The 19,553-nt window shown below is 42.5% G+C and overlaps 1 protein-coding gene across 1 annotated transcript; it reads left to right on the plus strand.

Annotated features, from left to right (window-relative positions):
• Positions 1-2,986: 2,986 nt before the first annotated feature.
• Positions 2,987-19,241, plus strand: HSF2 (heat shock transcription factor 2). The gene is made up of 13 exons (XM_076333501.1): positions 2,987-3,146; positions 6,900-7,008; positions 7,227-7,354; positions 8,171-8,295; positions 10,628-10,703; positions 11,903-11,964; positions 12,078-12,162; positions 13,044-13,213; positions 14,528-14,797; positions 15,381-15,486; positions 17,152-17,205; positions 17,822-17,906; positions 18,287-19,241. The coding sequence occupies exons 1-13, from the start codon at positions 3,006-3,008 to the stop codon at positions 18,574-18,576; spliced, it is 1,701 nt and encodes a 566-aa protein (XP_076189616.1). The 5' UTR covers positions 2,987-3,005; the 3' UTR covers positions 18,577-19,241.
• The last annotated feature ends 312 nt before the right edge of the window (positions 19,242-19,553 follow it).

Raw genomic sequence — 19,553 nt, forward strand, 5'->3', positions numbered from 1 at the left:
TCACAAAAAGAGGAGAGTATCACCTTGAAATTTGTCACCCTACCTTTGGCTCCCTTGTCTTAGTTGGAACTCCTGCATGTGGGGGGACTGTGGGTCCTAGGGAGGGCGAACGAGATTGGGGAGGAACAGCATCTGCTGGGGCTCAAGCGGTTAGTTGAGGGATATGGGAAGAGATCTGTTCGTTCTGAATTACCAACATTTCACAATACCCAAAAAGTTTTACAGTGTTATGTTTTTCTGATGAGGGGAGGGTGAGAATTGTATGGTGAAAGATTTTAATAGCCTGTCTCAGAACTGATAATTACCAGATTTCTGCAAGCTGAATGGAGGAAAAGTTTATTGCAGAGTGGAAAAAGATGATTGATAGCACTGCTCATGAAGGTGCTGGGAAGTAAAATAGCCCCGGGTTAAAGACTGGTGAGTTCTACAATTGCTGACTTGCAAAATAACATAACAGGAAGCTTTATGAACATAGGCAAGCAATTACCTTGTGCTCAGACCTTGTAAGATGATAAAAAAACTAATTGAAGGGTTACTTGAGTTGTACATAGCTAACATTTTATGGTAAGTATTAAATTAATAACTTCCAGTTCTTAAGCCTTAAGGCTTCAGAAGAAAATTTTTTTCCTAAACTGAGGTTTAGCAAGAAAGGTTAAAAGACTTCCCTCAACTGTAAGATGTTGGAAATCAAGTTATACAATGGTCTTTCTCACCAGGATGATGTTCAATCTACTAGTGAAATGCAAAAAATCAAGTGCATGGTTCCACTTCTGTCTGAGCAAAAGATACCGATACAGCATTTTACCTTTTGAAATAATTCAACGTATACAAGCACAATTTGAAATATTGTCCAACAATTCTGCAAATCCACTCCTATTTTCAAATGTATGTTGTAAACAAAAAATCTAAGATGGAGAGCAATACTGTGTCCATTTTAAATCACAACCATATTCTCTCTGCTTATCTAGCATTTGTGGCTAGATAAGTGGAACCTGGTAGGAGCTTGCTGCATGCATGTCAGGATGAAAAATTACTTGGACAATTACTGTAAACTTGTGCTTAAATTTAAAAGGCATTCTTTTAAGTTTTGTCATTCCAAATACTGACCCTGACGAGCTAAGCCATAAACTTAGTAACTGTGACTTCTTCTCTCAGGAATGATCTAATGAATGGCAGTCAACAAGTTTGTTACAGGCTGTTGTAGCCTGCTAGTGCTATGAGAAGAGAGAAGCTGGGTGAGATACATCTTGAAATGGAAATACTTAAATTCATTTTCCTGCAGGCTACCAGGCTAAAGGTTCTCAATTTTTTTCCTGTGCCATTCTGCTTTATTCTCGCTGCAAATTGAGGCAGATCAAGCTGACCTTGATTCTTTGAGACTTTTTTGAGAACTCTCAACAAAATAAAACATCAGTAACGCTGTCAGTTGATGAGGATTTGTTGTGAAAATACTAGTTTTATTCCATAGAACAATTTCTTAAAAGTTATTTGCAATTAAGTTTGTGATTAAGTTTTGCAAAATACTTGGTAGAGTATGGAAAGAATTAATTTTATTGCATTTTACCATTCATTAGGCTAACTATATTCCTAGAGATACCCTTCTGATATAAATCAGGTTTTTTTCAGAGTCTCTGTAGCCAATAGGTCTGAAGTCTAAACATGACTTGCCTTGGAGAGAGGTCTCCTTAGGGACTGCCTGACTTTTTTTTTTCCAGAGAGTTAGCTTGGTTGGTTCTGTTGTGCATATGCTTATATTATTATATGTGCTTAGATCATGTATATAATGATTTACCATGCTATGTGTGCCCATGTTTTCCAGCTGACTAGCTATTTCTTAACGTTTCTACTAGACCTTTCTGAAAATGTTGGATTGGGTAGTCTTTAAAAAGGGATGTTCTCTGCACCTGTAAGTTGCTGCTGAGACCTTGCCAACCTGTTCTGCTGCCCTTCCTGGATCCCAATCACAGGCTAGAGCAGACTGCTGAGAGAAAACTGGCAGCAGAAATTACTGTTTCAACTAGCTTTGAAAAACCTGAACAATTTTGTACTTATTTTCATTGAAAATGCCATCAAACTGAGGACTTCTTATTGAAGTAAGATTTTTTTTATTTTATTATTACAACCATGAGAAGTTTGAGATGATAGATAATAAGTAACTTGCCAAAATGGAAGTCAAGCAGGTGCTGAGGCTTTTTGTTTGGTGGTGTTTCAGCTCTAGACACAGTTTGATACTTTCTGAAGGGAAGGAATCGTATCATCTTTCTTCAGCTGAGGGCCTCCCCAGGGAAGCAATACTGTCCTTAACATTTTATACGTCTGATATTAACACATGGTGTATAGCAGGTGTTAATCCTGTCATGTGTGTAGTGCTGGGCCACGGGGGGTGAGATTGAGGGACATCGGCGCAGATGCTGTCACAGCTGCTGCATGGCCTGAGCAACGGGCTTGATACCGAGGTGTCCAGTACCTGCAGTTATGGTTGCCCGTTCTGTCCTGCGTGACCCCTGTGAAGACGGAGGAAAGCCTTTCCCTGGAGCCCGAGAGCTCTCCTCACCCCCCTCCCGGCACCTCCTTCAGCTGTTCCTCAACCTCTTGCCACGAGCTCGGTGCCCCGGCGGGAGCGGGCGCCCCGCCCACCGCCTGGCCCCACCCCCCCCAGGGGAGAGACGCGCCCTCATTGGCCCTGGCCCCTCCACATTTGCGCGGGCGGGACCCCCCCCCCCGCCTCCGGCCTCCCTCTCCACGCACCGCCCCTGCCGGGCGGGCGGCCGGGCCCGCGCTGTTGTGACACGTGAGGGCGGCGCACGTGGGGCCGTTATGTAAAGCGCAGGGGGAAGGGGCGGGGAGGCGGCTGGCCGGCACGCACGCGCACGTGCGGCGGGCCGCTGCGCATGCGGGGGCCGCCCGGTGCGCAGGCGCGCGGGGAGGGGCGGGGGAAAGGCCGGGCTGGCTCTCCTCCCCCTCAGCCCCTCCCCCGGCCAGACGGCGGAGGCTCCCGAGCGACAATGAAGCAGCAGCAGCCGCAGCCCCCCCAGCCCCAGCCCCAGCCGCCGCCCTCCGCCAGCGCGGGGGTCCCGGCCTTCCTCAGCAAGCTGTGGGCGCTGGTGGGCGAGGCCCCCAGCAACCAGCTCATCACCTGGAGCCAGGTGCGGCGCGCGCCAGCCGCGGCGGTTGGCCGCCCCGCCCGCGTGCGCGAGGCGGCGGGAGGTGCCCCCCCTCCCCTTCCTCCGGCGGCGCCGGGCAGCCCCTCCCGCGCCCGGCGGGCACCCGGGGCCTGCTAGGGGAGGGCCGGCGGGGCGGGTGGCGGGCCTTCCGTGGGGCGAGCGGGCGGGGAGCCGCGGGCCTCGGCGCCCGTGGGGAGGGCAGAAGAAATAGGCACGCCCGCTTGGCTTGGTCGGGCTCCCCTCAGTCGTCCCGGGGGAGCGCCCCCCTGCCCACCCCCCCGGCCGAGCCGCCGGGCGGCCGCTCTGGTCTTCCCCTGCGCCGCGGGACTCAGGGCCGTCGGAGCTCTCCCAGCCCGGGCGGGGCTGCTGGGGAGAGGCCGGTTCGCCTCGCCGGCCCTCAGCCGCTGCCTCGTCTCCGGCTGCGGGTACCTGGGGAGTACGAGCGCCGGTGCCCGCCGGGGGGCCGCGTCCCGTGCCGCTCCCGGGCTGCCGGCGGGGGGCCTGTTTGCCGGCCCCGACTGAGCAGGCTGGGGGCTTTCCCAGGAGGCGGCCGACGGGCGCCCCTGAGCTTGGCGGGGAGGGCAGGGATCCGAGAGCGGTTGGGTTTTGCGGTGCGCTGACACGCAGTTCTTATTAAGCCGTAGCATGGGAAACGCGGAGCTGCGGTGGGATTTTCCACCGCGGGTCGGTGAGTTCCTGAATAACGTGGCGGCGTCCTGCCCCGGGGTCGAAGAAATCGGGGGAAGACGGGGAAATAGGGGTGTTTGCGTCTCCTGTACGCGAATCAAACGGGAGCGCTCGTGCCCCGTGTGACACCGATCCGGATCTCGCGGCGTCTGTCGCGGGGCCGGTCGGGGCCGGGGGCTGCCGCGCCGCGGTTGTGCCGCCCGCAGGGGCGGTGGGGCCGGCTGGGAGCGGCCCGCGCTCATGGGCGGGAGGGCGGGCGGCCACGTGGGGGCGGGCGGCCACGTGGGGCCGACAACTGTTGCGCTGGGGTGGCGTCTTGCCGGGTGTCGTGTCCACCTGCCGGAGCGGGGACACACACACCCCCCCACCCCGGCCGTGTTGCAGGGACGAGTGTGCTGGGGAGCAGCGTGGAGGGGATGGATCACGGGCATCTCTCTGGAGAAAGTCAGATGGGGTACCCATCAGTAGTGGGGGGGGGACACAAGTGTTGATCTGCCTCTGCTTATTTCAGTAACTGAAGTCCCTTTCCTGGGATCCGCACGTTAAACGTGTACAGTGGCCGTGTATATATACATCTACTTTGATAGTTTTTAAAAAAAAAAACAGAAAACCTGAGTCGGGTGTGCTTTCATCCTGAATCCTTTATATTCAAATGCAGGTTGTTGCAGTGAATAGTAAAGAAGCGTTATCAGAGTGCAAAGTTCATAAGTACCTTAAAATATTGGAAGGCGGGAAGTAACCGCCTTCTTACAGTGCAATGAAGCTCTGGCAAGTTTGCTGCAGTAAGCATCATTAACTCTTGAGATAAATGCTAAGCTCATGTTTTTAATAATAACAACTTCATTTTTCTCTATATCTTAGATGTTTTTAAAATAACTTACATTTTAAAAAATCCTGTTCTCAAACTGTATCAACATCTTCAAGTGGTGTTGAGATGGCAGCTCTCAGCTGAATTTATTTTAAATGTTCGAGCAATGATGAAATGTCTTCTTAAACATTTTACTGATAATGAGTTACCAGTAACTTCAGCCAAGACTTCCTGAAGAAGGAAGCAGGTAGATTCGGTAGATTACGGCAGCTTTTCCTTCTGATTTTTTTTTCTGGAAGAGACATGCTAAGGGCTATACAAAGATTCAGATGTTGTCTTGCTTAAGAAGTGCCATTTTTGCCACCTTTTGCTTTTAATGGAGACTTTCCAAATTCATTGCTTACGTTTATCTCAAGTAAGCACACCAAGGCTATTATTAGGTATCCTTGTGTTTTCTTAATTAAAAATAAAGACTGTTTGAGATTCTGCAAGGTTCTTTGTGGAAGGAAGATCCGCTAATCACAGTTGATGTTATTAGCATCCAGCAGTTCTTGTGTGGGAGAAGGTAGTGGGATCACTTGGTACACAAGCGACGACATCTTTTAAATATTCGCTATGTCAGTACTACGGGGTACAGAAAGTGTACCAAGTGTAACGGGAGGAAGAGTACAGTTACTATAATATTTCACTTTCCTCCTATATAAATCCATATGCCTGCACTGTGAGGGTAGACACCATCTGAAACTGAACAGCCAAATTTTGTCTCCCTGCGTGCTTACTTCAGTGGAGCCAGGGGTATGTGTTGTCTGTGGAAGCATGTACGAGGAATACCAAATGAAGTACTTGAAGATTGCTGTATGCTGCAGTCAGTAACACTAGGACTTGAAAACTGTGTTTAGCTATGTAGTAATGCTTCAGTGAGTTCAAGTCAGGCCTTAACGTCTGTACAGCTTTGCTGTAAATGACTGCCAGGGCAACAAGAACTAGTAGATGTGTTTCCCAGATTTTTCTGTGCTAGGCCTGAAGAATGTCAAAGTGACAATAAAATGAGGTGCCACGTGAAAGCTGTCTGTTGGCGTCACGGGTCACTATGGTGCCACTTGTTTGAGTACCTTCAGCTGGTGAGTTTCATTAATGCATTGGATAAAATGATCTGTTCCTGCCCTTTGCTTTGCTTCCCCTTTCCCTTCCACTGACTGATTCTGAGCAGGAGGTAGGTAGGCATTACTGGGAAGTTTTCATCATCCTACCTTCCTCTCAGTCTTCAGCTCCTAACTCATCCAGTGGTGCGCCATTTATAAATCCTGTTTCTGACAATCCTTGCTGGTTTGTCAGAAACAAGCTCTTGGGCAAGGATCTTCACATGGTCTCATGGTTGGTTCTTCAAGCTTCTTGGGATCATAGAACTGCTGGCATTTGGGGGTAAGAAACACATGTGACTCGTTGAACTAAAGGGCTTCTAAGAAGATGCAGTATCAGTGTTGACGTTTGTCAAAGATGATAGGCTTTTCATTACATACAGGTGAGAGTACTGTGGATGTAAGACAAAACCTAAATCATTTTGAAGTAGCTAATTTGGATTCTGCCAATTATTTGTCCTTTAGTTAATGGAGCACAGTCACTGAAGAACAAAGAGCTGAGCCTTCTATTTTAGTCGAAGCCTGTGGTTGAAATAAAAGATCAGTCCTCCTGCACAATTGGCATCCCAGGAGGAGGGGGATATTGCCTTGGGTGGTTACCTTTTTGGTAATTCCAAAACCCAGTGGACACCCTCAGCTCTTTGACAGCTCCATCTGCTCTACAAGTCTTATCAAACTAATCATGCTTTTATACTGGAAAGCAGAAGGGACTCTCAGCTGGTTGTTGTTTTTTTTTCCCTTGCGCAGTCTCTTTGTTAGATTCCTTCCCAATACTTTGAAGCTACGTGCAAAATCGATAGTATTGTCCTGTAGTGAAACTGTGGTAATTGTTGGTAAACAATTAATTCATTTCCTGAGGAAGCAACGAGTAACAATAGAGATGTTCCCCTTCAGATATGAATAGCGATGTAAATTGATAATACTCTGTTGCTTTGCAACCGCAGGGTTTGTACACTTTTTGTTGTGGAAAACTGTAGGCAAGCAGATCAGTTGCGTACTGTATGCACAAAGGAAACATTCCTATCTGGTGATTAATTCTAAAAGCCTAGCGTGTTTTCTACAACGGTCTTTAAGTAGCTTAATGTGTGTCTCTCATTTTAGAATGGCCAGAGTTTCTTGGTGTTGGATGAACAGAGATTCGCAAAAGAGATTCTGCCCAAGTACTTCAAGCACAACAACATGGCAAGCTTTGTCAGACAGTTAAACATGTGTAAGTTCTTGGGTTTTTGCTTTCTAGCATAGTTCTAGATCCTGTACATGTTTAGTTATAGACAATTTCCTTTGAGCAGTGGCCCTGTGTTCTCTGCAACTAGGATACTGTCTCATCCTCAAAACTGGTATCAGGATAGTTGGAACAGCATAGTTTGAATTTCTTAATGTGGGTTTTGAGAGGTTTTTTTTTTTCTTTTTCTGTTTCTTTTTTTAAAGATGGCTTCCGTAAAGTTGTCCATGTTGATTCTGGGATTGTCAAGCTGGAGCGAGATGGTCCAGTAGAGTTTCAGCACCCGTATTTTAAGCAGGGCCGGGAGGACTTGTTGGAACACATTAAAAGGAAGGTTAGTGAAAACTCAGTATTGTGGAAAATCTGTACTAGTAAGTATGAGTGAATAGTAAAGTTCATGTCAAGTTTAATTTCAGGATTGTGAGTGCAAATAAGTTTGGAGTTTGAGGAAGCAAACTGCGCTACTCATATATATCTTGACTTGTTTGAAGATATTTTGAGGGATTTGACTAGGCTCCTTTATCTAACCTGTTTTGCTGTCATTATAGTAAGTTTCACAGGTGGCAAAAATGAGCGAGTTATGCAAATATGACATTTTGCAAATGGGTATTAGAAGAAGTTCAGACATGCTTTGACTTTACTGTCAGTAATATAACAATCTGCTTGTTTATGTAGCTTGTTTCAGAACAAAGCTACTGTAAGCATTAAGCTTTCCACCAAAGAGAACAGGGGGCAAACCTATAAACACCTTTGTTATGCTGCTAAATGTGGTTCTGAAATGTGCTCTGCTGTTACTGTGAGTCAGGTGAATATAGATATTGAATAGGAATATGGCAAGTTAAACTGTGGTGAGAGGGATGTACTTATTAACATTGGGTTATTGTGAAGCAGTTATGATGAAGTAGAGCACTTAGGAGAATGCCTGAAGAATCCGAATGTACACAAATGTAACAACTAAAGCTAATGTGGTGACAGCTGTAAGAGGACATTTCTCTGTGTTTCTGTATTTTTTTATTTGATGCTTGGTTTATTATTAACTTAAATGCATAGTTTATCAACACTAGAAGAAAATATACTTAATCACCAAAAGAAAATAATAGTTAACAATGAGTAAAGGAAAGTGTTGTTTCTGGATTCCAATCTTTTAAAGGTTTCTTCTTCGAGACCTGAAGAAAACAAGATACGTCAGGAAGATCTCTCCAAAATAATAAGTAGTGCTCAAAAGGTGCAAATTAAACAAGAGACTATTGAATCTCGATTGTCTGCTTTGAAGAGGTGAGTTGCTCTATCAGCAACTGATCCCTAAAATTGAGTAATTCTCTTAATAGATATCGTACAAAGACCTAATTTTAGGTGTCTCTTGATTTCTTATTGCCTAACTTTAAATATTGCTTTAGGAAAATAAATTTCAATAAAAGAATTGCATTAAAAATTGAATATTCTGATATGGCTAAAAGTAATAGGCAATGTTGGTGTTTTGAAGAACTGTCTAGTAGTGGGCAATTAAATAACACCTTTAATAATAGTTCCATAATGCTGCTGAGGCTGAATATTCAGCTTGGCTCTTAGCATAAAGTATGCTGTTCTACGTCTTCAAGTTTGAAGTAGTTGCTGTGTTTAGTTTGAGGCAGAGTTTGGTTTGTGCAAATTGCTTATAATACTTTCTTACTACAGTTAACGTCTTTGCTCATTGCTTTTTATTTTCCTGTTGTTGTCTTCATTCCCCCACTGCTAAAAATTGCCGAAGGGTTAATGCCTATGAAAATCTCTTTAGAAATCTAATTTGGAAATTCATTAGCTACCTCAGCGACAGAGGTACAGAATCTAAAATCCAAATGTAAATAGAGTATTTTTAGAATTGCATTATTACCTATTTAGTAATTACAATTTATTCTCAACAATGAGAGAGATGTGTGTCACAAATGACTTAATCCTTTAGAGTATGTAGATGCAGACAGAATATATGAGCATAAGCTCATGCATTGTAAATCACAGCACCTCAACAAGTAACTCGATCTCAGGACTCCTTAACTTATGTTAACTTGAGAATGTAAATGATTGTGTACCTCTGTGGCAGAGGTCACTAATTAGTTCAAGTTTTAAGAAGTAAATGCTATCATTTCTAGTCTTCAGTTCTAATTACTTGACTGGTAGAATATTCGGAGGCAAACTTATTTTGTCTAGGAAGAGTCTATTAGAATCTGGCCAGTCTAGAGTAAAAATGTTCATATTCACCCTTTTCAAATCGTAGACGAATTTGGGTTGGAAGGAACCTCATAAGGCTGTCAGGTCCAAACCCCTGCCCAGAGCAGGGCTTACTTTGGCTGAAATGACATCCAGTTGCTAACGACCTGACAGTTTGTAGAGATGAGAAGATAGAATGGTTGGTCTTTGACATCTCCATATTGTTGTCCCATGAGTTTAAAATGATTGAGGTAGAAACTGGAGCTAGACCAGAAGACCTAGTCCTACAAAACATGTTAATAAAGCTGGTGAGAAATTGAGAAAGTTCAGAATCCCTGACCTCAGTTGTTAAATTTGTGATGGAACTGTACTCCTAAATTTATGTTGGACATAGAGCAGTTTGAGGAGTGAGTAATAAGCTGCTTCACACTGCATATAAACAGCTGTTTCTGAAAACTTAGCTTAAGGTTTCCTAAAAACCCAAACACCAGTGGAGAGATTTTCCTCCTTTTTTGGCATACATCTGTGTTGAAAATTAAACTGCAAAAGAGAGGAGGGTGGTATGTTGTCTTTCCTTATTCATTGAAGCTTTTGGTATTCATTATCTACCTCTTAATATGCTTTATGTTGTTGGAAACAATGAGGTTCATGGATACGATAGCGAGAGCCACTTTACAGCAGTTTTTATGCTGTCTCAGTAACTGGACTCCTGTGAGTACTGGAACAACCGAAGTTTGTAAAATGGCAGTGTTTCATGAAAACTATTATTTTTTAGCACCTAACATGCCCCTTTACTGGAGCTAATAGAGGCAACTGTTACGATGACCTACAGCTGCATGTGCGACTTGAGAGCTTATTCTGTAAAGATGCTTTCAAGGTGGATGTACTGTTGCTGACAGGTGGCTTGCATTTAGCAAGAGGTGTGTGAGGGAGGGCAAACAGGCTTGGTATAGATGAAGAACTCTTGGTTTTTAGCGGTGAGAGGAAACTGCATTCTTATGCTGTTTGATCTTTTGCTGCTGCCAGAAACCAGTTGTATGCTTGATTTTTTTTTTTTTTTTTAATTCCTTAGGATTTAATTACTAGGAGGAAGAGGAGAAGGTTACTTTGTAACAGGAAAGGAAACAAAATAGTTAATTTTTAAATGCTGAATGTATGTGTAATAAGTATTGCCAAATTTGGGATTTTTTTTTTTTTTAAGGTGGACGGAAATTCTCTACAGGCTATTTGTTGTGTTTGGGTCTCTATTTTGTCATTATTTCCCAAGGCTGCTGACTGTGTGACTTTTTTTTTTCCAACCCACAATCTAAAAACACATTTCAAAGAACTTTAGTGAAGCCAACTAATATTTAACAAAAATGATTAATGTAAATATTTTAAAACTTAGTTTTAGTTTGACTTTTAAATCATCCTTTTCAAATAGGGAGAATGAATCCCTTTGGAGGGAAGTGGCAGAACTGAGAGCAAAACACTTGCAACAACAGCAAGTTATTCGGAAGGTAAGGCTTCGTTCAGGTGTCCTGTGTGAACGAGTAAGTGCTTCTGACCTAGGACTACTGTGCCACGTGTTACCTTACTTTGCCATCACTCTTTTTTTTGTAGTGTGTGAAATGTCTTTTTAATAGAAAAAACAAAAGGGTGGTGTATGGTGAGCAAATCTTTGTGAAACAAACATTCCGTGTATTTCATCGCATAAGCAGAAGATAAGGCTAAACTCTTCTAAACATTTTCAAAGAAAGGTTCAAGAACATCATACATCATTCATTAAGGTACCCTTAAAATGGTCCATCCATTTTTTATTATTTCAGGAATCGGATGACTAATATTCTGTGTTGGACGATCTCAGGAAAAACTCTTTCTCACTGAAAGAATTACAGCAAAGTTCTGTATTGGAAGTTCACTACTGTCCCACTTAACTGAGCCACTGACTGTATATTTCTGAAGTTATCAGGAGAATAGATTATTGAGTGGAACCCACTGATAATATGTTAGCTTAGCTTAGTTTAACAGTTAGATTTATGATCTACCAAAACTGATGTAAATGTAAAGACTTTACAGATTTTTTTTTTAATTTTTTACGTATCAGAAATAGCAACACTGAAAGCAGCCTTGTAGCAGAGAAAAAAAATCTTACTGATTTTTTTTTTTCAGTTTGTTCAAGCCAGATACATACATTTAATCCTTAAATTTAAAACTTAAGGGAAGAAAGTCTAACATTTCAAAAGGAAAGGCAGCTGATGAATACTGTTAAGTGTACATGTAATTTTTTCTGAATCTGTCAAAAATGCCTTTCACCAGAACCAGTATTGACAGATACAGGTTATGTATACAGTCAACATCCCTTTGTGCCTTCTGTCATTGCTTATTAGAGTTTTCTAATAGTTTGAGTTACTGGATGTTTTTCTGTGTATTGTATGATGTAGTGTAGAAGCCTAGTCTTATCGCCTGCTATGTGAAAAGCCTTTCTCAGACAACTGAATAACTCTCTTCTTTTTAGATGTTACCAGCAGTGTTTTCTATTCCACCACAATTTTTAAATTTTCTGAACAATTCTATATGAGAATTACTAACAAAATAAGCAATCTGCTGTTTATGTATAGATTTTATTATTGGAGTCTTCTGCTATAAGGTATCTTGGTACTCTGAGAGAAACAATTACAGAGTAGAGCGACTAACAACAGTGTTCTTTTCCTTATAGATTGTACAATTTATTGTTACCTTGGTGCAGAATAACCAACTAGTGAGCCTAAAACGCAAGAGGTAAATACGGTCTTGAAAACTTGCTGTCCAGTCAATATACTGACATGTTTTGTTGACTAAAGCCAAAGAATTAGTTTTGAGATGGCTTTGTTCCTTTACTCTTTCTGATTTAGGCCTCTACTTCTGAACACTAACGGACCTACAAAGTCGAACGTATTTCAACAAATTGTGAAAGAACCAGCTGACAGTAACCACCATGTAAGTTTTCTTTTATGTGTACTCTTTGTTATGATGAAAGAAGGAGTGGAGGGGGGCAGACAGATCAAGTAGCTTGTCTTATGGGGAATAAAACATAGCTGCGTACTGAGAGCTGTCAACTTTTAGAAGTGATACGCCATGTTGTGTTTCCTTCAGAAGCCAAGTGTGTTGATAATCACCATTCACTTTTCAGTATAAGCATGTATAAGCCAGTTACCTGTGTAGTAAATACAGCTTGATGTGATCCTACTGAAAGCAGTTTGCTTTTAATAATAGTGCTGTTAGAAGTAGCATATGTATGTTGTGTTGTTACCTCTGTGAGTTAGGTGCCCCTAGCCCCACACAGGGACAAGGATCTAGCGCGTTGCTCTGCAAGGCAGCATCCAACCCAGCAAAATAATGTCAAGTTCCTGTGCCATTTGAATGTGTCGTGCCACTGAAAGTTATTTTCTGCTGTCCAAATAATGGTTGGTGGGGAAATCATTAGAATGAGTGCTGCAGCACGGTACTAGAATTAATAGCTTTATAACAAAGTACTATTTAAACGGCAGTCACTGTTTTTAATATTCTTAGTTCTTGTGTAGTCCTGTTGTCGCAGCTTTTTTGTTGTTTTTGCTGACAGTGCTAGTATATTTTTATTTCTATGCCTGCAGTATTTGCCAAACATTTTTTTTCTGTAGCTGCTGTTCTCCAGCTTGTTCATTTATTTGTATGTTTTTTCTATTAAATGTAGATCTATACAAACAGCTTGTAATCTCTGAGGTGTAGGAAAGCTCTTACACCTCTTTAGAATTGAAGCATTGTAAGATACAATGATAACTGTCAGAATGCTGAAGCTCATTGTCCTTCTGTCCCCTGACTCTTTTTAAAATAATTCTCAGGTACCTCTCAACAGAAATGAGGGCTTAAAACAAAGGGAACAGATTTCGGATGACATCATTATTTATGATGTCACTGAGGATGTGGGTGATGAAGAAAATGCCATGGGTGATGAAGAAAATCTTCCCATTACACCAGAAACCAATGAAGATACCACTTCAGATTCTTCCAAGTAAGAAGTCTCCAGAAGTCTAGATAGATAATTGGCTTTTGGTGTTTTATAATATGCAATAGTTCAGATGTCTTAGATAATTTTTTTAATTAAGTGGTCAGAATTATTCAGTACTCTTGCACGTATAGAAGCTTCATCTGTGAATTCACACTAGGTTCTGATTTACTGACCTCTGGACTTGTTCCAAATAGTTAATTGGCTGTTGGAGTTTTAGTATGCGGAAGATAGAAACTAGTGAGAAGCAATCTGTATTATTGCACTCTTGTTAAATACACTACTTGTCCAAAGACAGAGTAAGTGATGTCTTCTTACTTTTGGTTATGAATACAGACAGGAATGACTTCCCTTGTTTTTACAGATTTTTATGGTGAGTAATTTGCATGTGCTGTTTGTCAAGTGTTGGTGTGGTCTTTGAACTTCATTAAGCCAGTTAATTTCAGGTTTTTTGTTCAGTCCCAAGTGTTTTGTGACTATGTTCCTTCCTGTCTGTACTTAGCACTATAAAAGCAGTTCATCTTTCAGCTATGAGCTGTTGAAGCTTGGTCCAGGGATTGAGATGCAACTTTCTTCCTGAGTTGCATTGTATCGATAGGGTCTGTATTATGCCTCAAGGAACGAAACTTAGGTACCTCTATCTTACACTTGAGCTAGTACCATTGTTCTTGTTCAGCTGATGTCTGGGAATGCGTTCTCTGATAGAAAAGCTTCATGAAGGTAAGGCTGTGATAGAGAGGCAGCACAACTAACAGCTACTTAAGCGTTAAGAAAACTAGAATATGGATGAAAGCAAATGATTTGAGACTCTTTCTTGGTTTTTAGGTTGCCTTCGTGGTATACATAACAAGGTTAATTAACTGCAACACTGTCGACTGAGATCCTTTATGTTGTGGATGCTCCAGAGTTGATTCTGTTCAACAGGAAAGATGCAAAATATATATTGTCTGTCTAGTTTGATGGCCTCATATGCTTTGGTCCCTTTCGTACATACTTTACATTTATATGCAAGCTTACAGTTGTTCTAATGCAAAAAAAAAAAAAAAAATCAGTGTTCCTCTATCTTTTTAGTAGTTGTTACTGTGGTCTAGCACAACAGTGTCTGCTAGCTGAGCTGCATTAACTGCATTGAGCACTACGGCACCTTATCAATGGAAAAGAGATATTTAGAGTATCTTGCTGTGTTTCGTATTAAAAAGCAGTAGGAAAGCTTATTTCCTTATAGTAGCTTGACTAAAATGAGAAGTAACTAAACCTGTGGAATAGCACGAATTTAAATGAGTGTATGAAATGTTCTAAGTCATTTGTCTTATATTACAGCTGTAGTCATTCTCCCGATATTGTAATTGTGGAAGACGATAATGAAGAAGAATACGCCCCTGTAATTCAGGGGGATAAAAGCACAGAATCAGTTGCTGTCCCAGCTAATGATCCCCTCAGCCCGGTCAGTGACAGTACAAGCCCACTCATGTCAAGTGCTGTACAGCTGAATAACCAATCAACTTTAACTGCAGAAGATCCGGTCTCAATGATGGATTCCATACTCAATGAGAATGGAGTAATTTCACAGAATATAAATCTTCTTGGAAAGTGAGTAGCCTGGTCTTTTGTTTTTTCAAGTATTAGAACTGGTTATTTGACTGAAGTAAAAAGAACTGAAGAGTAGTTTCTGTTGAGAACTTTAAATCTATAGGTCACCTTTATTCTAACCAGTTTCTAAAGTTCCTTCTATTTTACGTATTTTAAGATGGGACCTCTGATGTTCATCGTGGAGCGAGTGAGTTGGGGTGCATAATCTGACAGTGTAATGTTGTGGATATCGTTGTTTAAACTGTCAGGACTGATCTGCGTAGCTCTTGCAGGTGGATGGGACTCATTCAGGCTACCTGGATGCAAGAATCGCATCTCTGCTAATGTCATGTCATGTCATGTCATGGTGTTATGCTGATGTGATACCTGTTTCAGATCACCTGTCTGCTTTACTTGGGTTCTTCTCTAAGGACGCTAAAAGTTTTCTTTTTTTTCCAGGGGTTGCTTCTAATGAAAGACTTCAGTTCATTCTAGTTCCGGTGAAGATTCTTAGATGCATGTAGTACATCTGTGTAAAGCTTAATTGAGGATTTCTCTTCCTTTTGTTAAGGGATACAGCAATAAAATACTGTTTGTCTTCTAGAGTTGAACTTCTGGATTATCTTGACAGTATCGACTGCAGTTTAGAGGACTTCCAAGCTATGTTATCAGGACGACAGTTCAGCATAGATCCAGATCTCCTGGTTGATGTAATTTTCACTATCTATTTTAAATATTTTGGTAATACACTACGGAAAATATTTGTGTGGGTTGTTACTGTTTAAAATGGAGTCAAAACACAACAGGTTTGGGGGGGGGGGTTTGCCTTTCTTCCCTTTAAAAAAGGGAAGTTGTAAATATTTGTGAGTGTGTGCTTCTGGGGCACTGGTCTACTCTTCTACTCACTCAGTGCTCAAGTGAATGCTTAAGTTTTTGATTGAAGAATGGCTTTCTTAATGAAACAACGCTTGTATTTGTTCCTACATGAACTCAGACACCAATGAGATTAATACTCTTGCTTTGAAATAGCCCAGCACATCATCTGTGGTCTTCTCAATGAACTGGGGTTAAAAAGGCTCTTGGCGTTTATTTTACAAGTTTCTCTGCCATTCCAGGTTATTTCTTAGGAGCATGTATCTGTTCTCAATTTGTCTTCAGATTTATGTCGAGTAGAATGGTCTAGGTTGGAAGGGACCTGTGCATGTCATCTAGTCCAGCCCCCTTGCTCAAAGCAGGGCCAGCTTGAAAGTTGGATCATGTTGCTCAAGACCTTGTTGACTCAAATTCTGAGATCTCCAAAGATGGGAGATTCCACAGCCTCTGGGCTGCCTGTTCCAGTGCTTGACTCTTCTTTGTGAAGAATTTCCTTATGTCAGTCACAGTTTTCCCTGCTGCAGCTTGTAGCTCTTGCCTCTTGTCCTTTGTCCACCTCTGTGGAGTTTGTCTTCTCCGTAACACCTCTTCAGAAGCAGTGGAAGAGTGCAGTTATCCTTCTCCCTTGTCTGCCCTCTCCAGACAGGGTGAGCCAAGTTCCCTCAGCCTCTTGTATGTCATAAGCCCCGAAACATCTGTGGCCCTCCGGATGCCCTCTAGTTTGAAAACTCTTGTACTGGGAGGCCTAAAACTGGACACTCTTCCACAAGTGGCCTCAGGTGCTGTGCAGAGAGAAATAATTGCTTCCAGTGACCTCCGGGCTATGCTTTGCCTGTAGCAGAGCATGCCCCCCTGTAGCAAGACCATGCTGCTGGCTCATGGTAGGGTGTTGTCTACCACGCCTCCCAGGTCCCCTCTCTGAGGGGACTTGTACTTACTAGTACAGATTTTCCACAATGCTGAGTTTTCACTAACTGCTCCCTGTCCGTTTGTTCCCTAACCTGGGCCAGTGCACGAGGTTATTGTGTCCTGGATGCGTTTGGCTGTTGAGCCTGATGGAGCGCCTGTTGGCCCCCCTGCCGCTTTGCTGAGATCCCTCGTAACAGCAGCTCTGCTCTCCCACGTATTGGTGACTCCTTCCAGTTTGGTGTCACTTGCAGACTTGATCAGGCTGTGTTCTTCCTTATTGTACGCAGAATTCTCCATGCAGCAACGCAAGAAGGAATCAGTATTCTACAACTGCAGCAAGCCGTGTTAGTCTAAGTTAGATGTAATATAGTTGTTTCCTTTGTGACTGAGGTTCATGGAATTCCAAACCGTTGCGCTCCAGAGCCAGGTTTTCTTTGCAAAAGTTGGTAACTACCTGTAAATAAACTCTAATCCTGATAGAGGGTGAAAACGTTAAGTATAGGGAATAGTCTCACACATGCAGATGTGATGTTCTTGTATTCTTACTAGCAACATCGAGATACCTAAAACTTGATGTGTTTTGTCTTATTCAGCTTTTTACAAGCTCCGTGCAGATGAATCCCACAGATCATATCACTAATACCAAAGTAAGTCTTAAATCCATTGCTCAATGTACACAGTAGTGAGAGATGCAAACTTTTATTCATCCATTACTGTTTTCTTTACTGGTATAATAGCACTTTTTTCATGCTCTGGCTTTGAAGAATTCCATGAGAATAGGAAGGCTGCAGCTGAATTCATCCTGTTTGTTAGGTTTTATACGGAAAAGGGAAAAGCACGCTAATTAATAATGTCCTTTAAAACTCATATTACCTTGAGGCCAATACCTGTACATTGTACCGGTCTCCTGACTTTTGTATCCTCTAAGATTTTAGTACTTGCAGACGTGGTACACGCTTTGTCAGAATGGTTTCATCTGTATGGTCTGGTGGGAAAAGCAGCACAGTAAAAAGCAGTAGAGCAAAGATCTAGCTCTTTGAATTTGTCCTCTTCATTTATGAGCATTAGTTTTGGTTCTTGCTTGAGTAAGCCTGTGTTTCCATTTCACATTTTCTCAGCCAAGGTCTGTTAGCATGGGTAACCGATAGCACCGCATCCCTTCGCAGATAAAAATTAGATTTTTTAAATAGTTGGTCAGCTGTGTTCTAGTGGCATTGGAAAAGACTTTAAGTGTGTGTTTTAAGACTTCGCTTTTGTTTCCAGATGGAGACAAAGGGAATAGAAACTACCAAGAACAATGCTGGTCCAGCGGCTTCACAGGAAACACAAGTTTCTAAGCCCAAATCAGGTTAGTTGTACTGTTTTGGTGAAACAGTTTAACAGTTGAACAGGCATCGTTCTAAAAACCGTCTCAGTTACTTGCTCTTTGTCTGGTTTTGTGTCATGCTGGTAAGCAAATAACCAAAGCAAAATACTTGCTGTATTTGCTTTTTAGGTTTTTGGCACTGCACCAGGTGCAGAGGAACTGATGTTTTCGCAGGAGAATCTGAACAAATAATGTTACACATGAATGTAACAATTCTTTAATCACGCATTTAAAACAAACACCTCTAATGTTTTTTATTAATTATTCTGCAAATAAATTCTGTGGGTTGGGTTTTGCTTTTTCCTTCTGCACATAGAAAGGCATGTGAACCGGTAACGTTTTGGGAATTTTTTTCCCCTTAGATAAGCAGCTCATACAGTACACTGCGTTTCCACTCCTTGCATTCCTCGATGGGAACCCAGGCTCTGCCGTTGAGAGCGGGAGCTCTGCAGCCGAAACTCCTTCCTCTGTTGACAAACCGCTGGAAGTGGACGAGCTCCTGGAGAGCAGCCTGGATCCCGAGCCCACCCAGAGCAAACTGGTGCGGCTGGAGCCGCTGACGGAGGCAGAGGCGAGCGAAGCCACGCTGTTCTATCTATGTGAACTTGCCCCAGCACCCATGGACACGGACATGCCGTTCTTGGATAACTAATGGAACGGGGACTCTGTATATAGTCACGAAGATGAACTATTTATTTAGAATATTGTTTGGTATATGAGTTTTTTGTAAATCACCGTTTTATGTAACCAGGTAACGTGGAATCTAAAATACCTTTCCTGTGTTACTTCCTACAAGCGATTGTTTAACGACGTGGTTAGACAAGCTGTTAGACACAGTTGGTGGTACCAAGTCAGACTGTTACTGTACCGCTGTCACATACTTGGTATCATAATACATATTGCTAAATATCCCAGGTAACTGAACACTTGTTAATAGTAAGCTTTGATTTATGATTTCTTATACTTCTGGTCTTACATATGATGACGTAACTAGTAGTGTGTGGTTAGGGAGCACTGACTTTCTGTATCTTGGGTTTTTTCTATTTTTTACAACATTTTGTTTTAACAAACATGAGGCTGTTCTGGGGTGGAGGGGACCAGGACCTGATGTAGGCTTTTTTTTTCCCTGCTTGAACTGGGAACAAAGTGCCTGTACCTTGCTAAATCTTGGTTCTGCCTTACTTTCACTTCAGCGGAAGTGCTCACACATAGCACAAACTGGGGAAAAGTTCTTTACAGCCGCCAGGCCCCTTGACTGCATGAGTACTTTTAACTTGGACCATCTACTCTGACAAAATAAATGTTGCTTAAGTGTGACGCTTGTTGAGACTTGTCTCTTGCTCCGTGTGCCAAGCGGCTGTGGATTTAACAGCCTGTTTTTCATGCCTGAGTAGCAGTGCAACGAGGTCTGCTTCTATGCACGTTTGTAGGAAAACAGTTTCATTATCATCTCCGAGGCTTGTTTATAAGCCTCCAAAACAAGTAGCTAATGCGTCAAACTGGGTTTTCCTTTAGTACTTTGCAAAAGCTTTTTTTCTCCAAACTGTGGCAGAGGCCTGTAGCTTTCCTTCCTGTGGAAGAGCGCTACCCCTACTCAAAAGCTGTGTTCCCATTGCTGCCGTTACCAAA

The sequence above is a fragment of the Aptenodytes patagonicus genome, chromosome 3 (assembly GCF_965638725.1).
Source record: "Aptenodytes patagonicus chromosome 3, bAptPat1.pri.cur, whole genome shotgun sequence".
Lineage (NCBI taxonomy): Eukaryota > Metazoa > Chordata > Aves > Sphenisciformes > Spheniscidae > Aptenodytes > Aptenodytes patagonicus.

Coding starts and splice junctions, on each gene's coding strand:
- HSF2 (XM_076333501.1), top strand. CDS start 3,006: ATGAAGCAGCAGCAGCCGCAGCCCCCCCAGCCCCAGCCCCAGCCGCCG. Junction 7,355..8,170: donor TGGAACACATTAAAAGGAAG/GTTAGTGAAAAC, acceptor AATCTTTTAAAG/GTTTCTTCTTCGAGACCTGA. Junction 13,214..14,527: donor ACCACTTCAGATTCTTCCAA/GTAAGAAGTCTC, acceptor CTTATATTACAG/CTGTAGTCATTCTCCCGATA.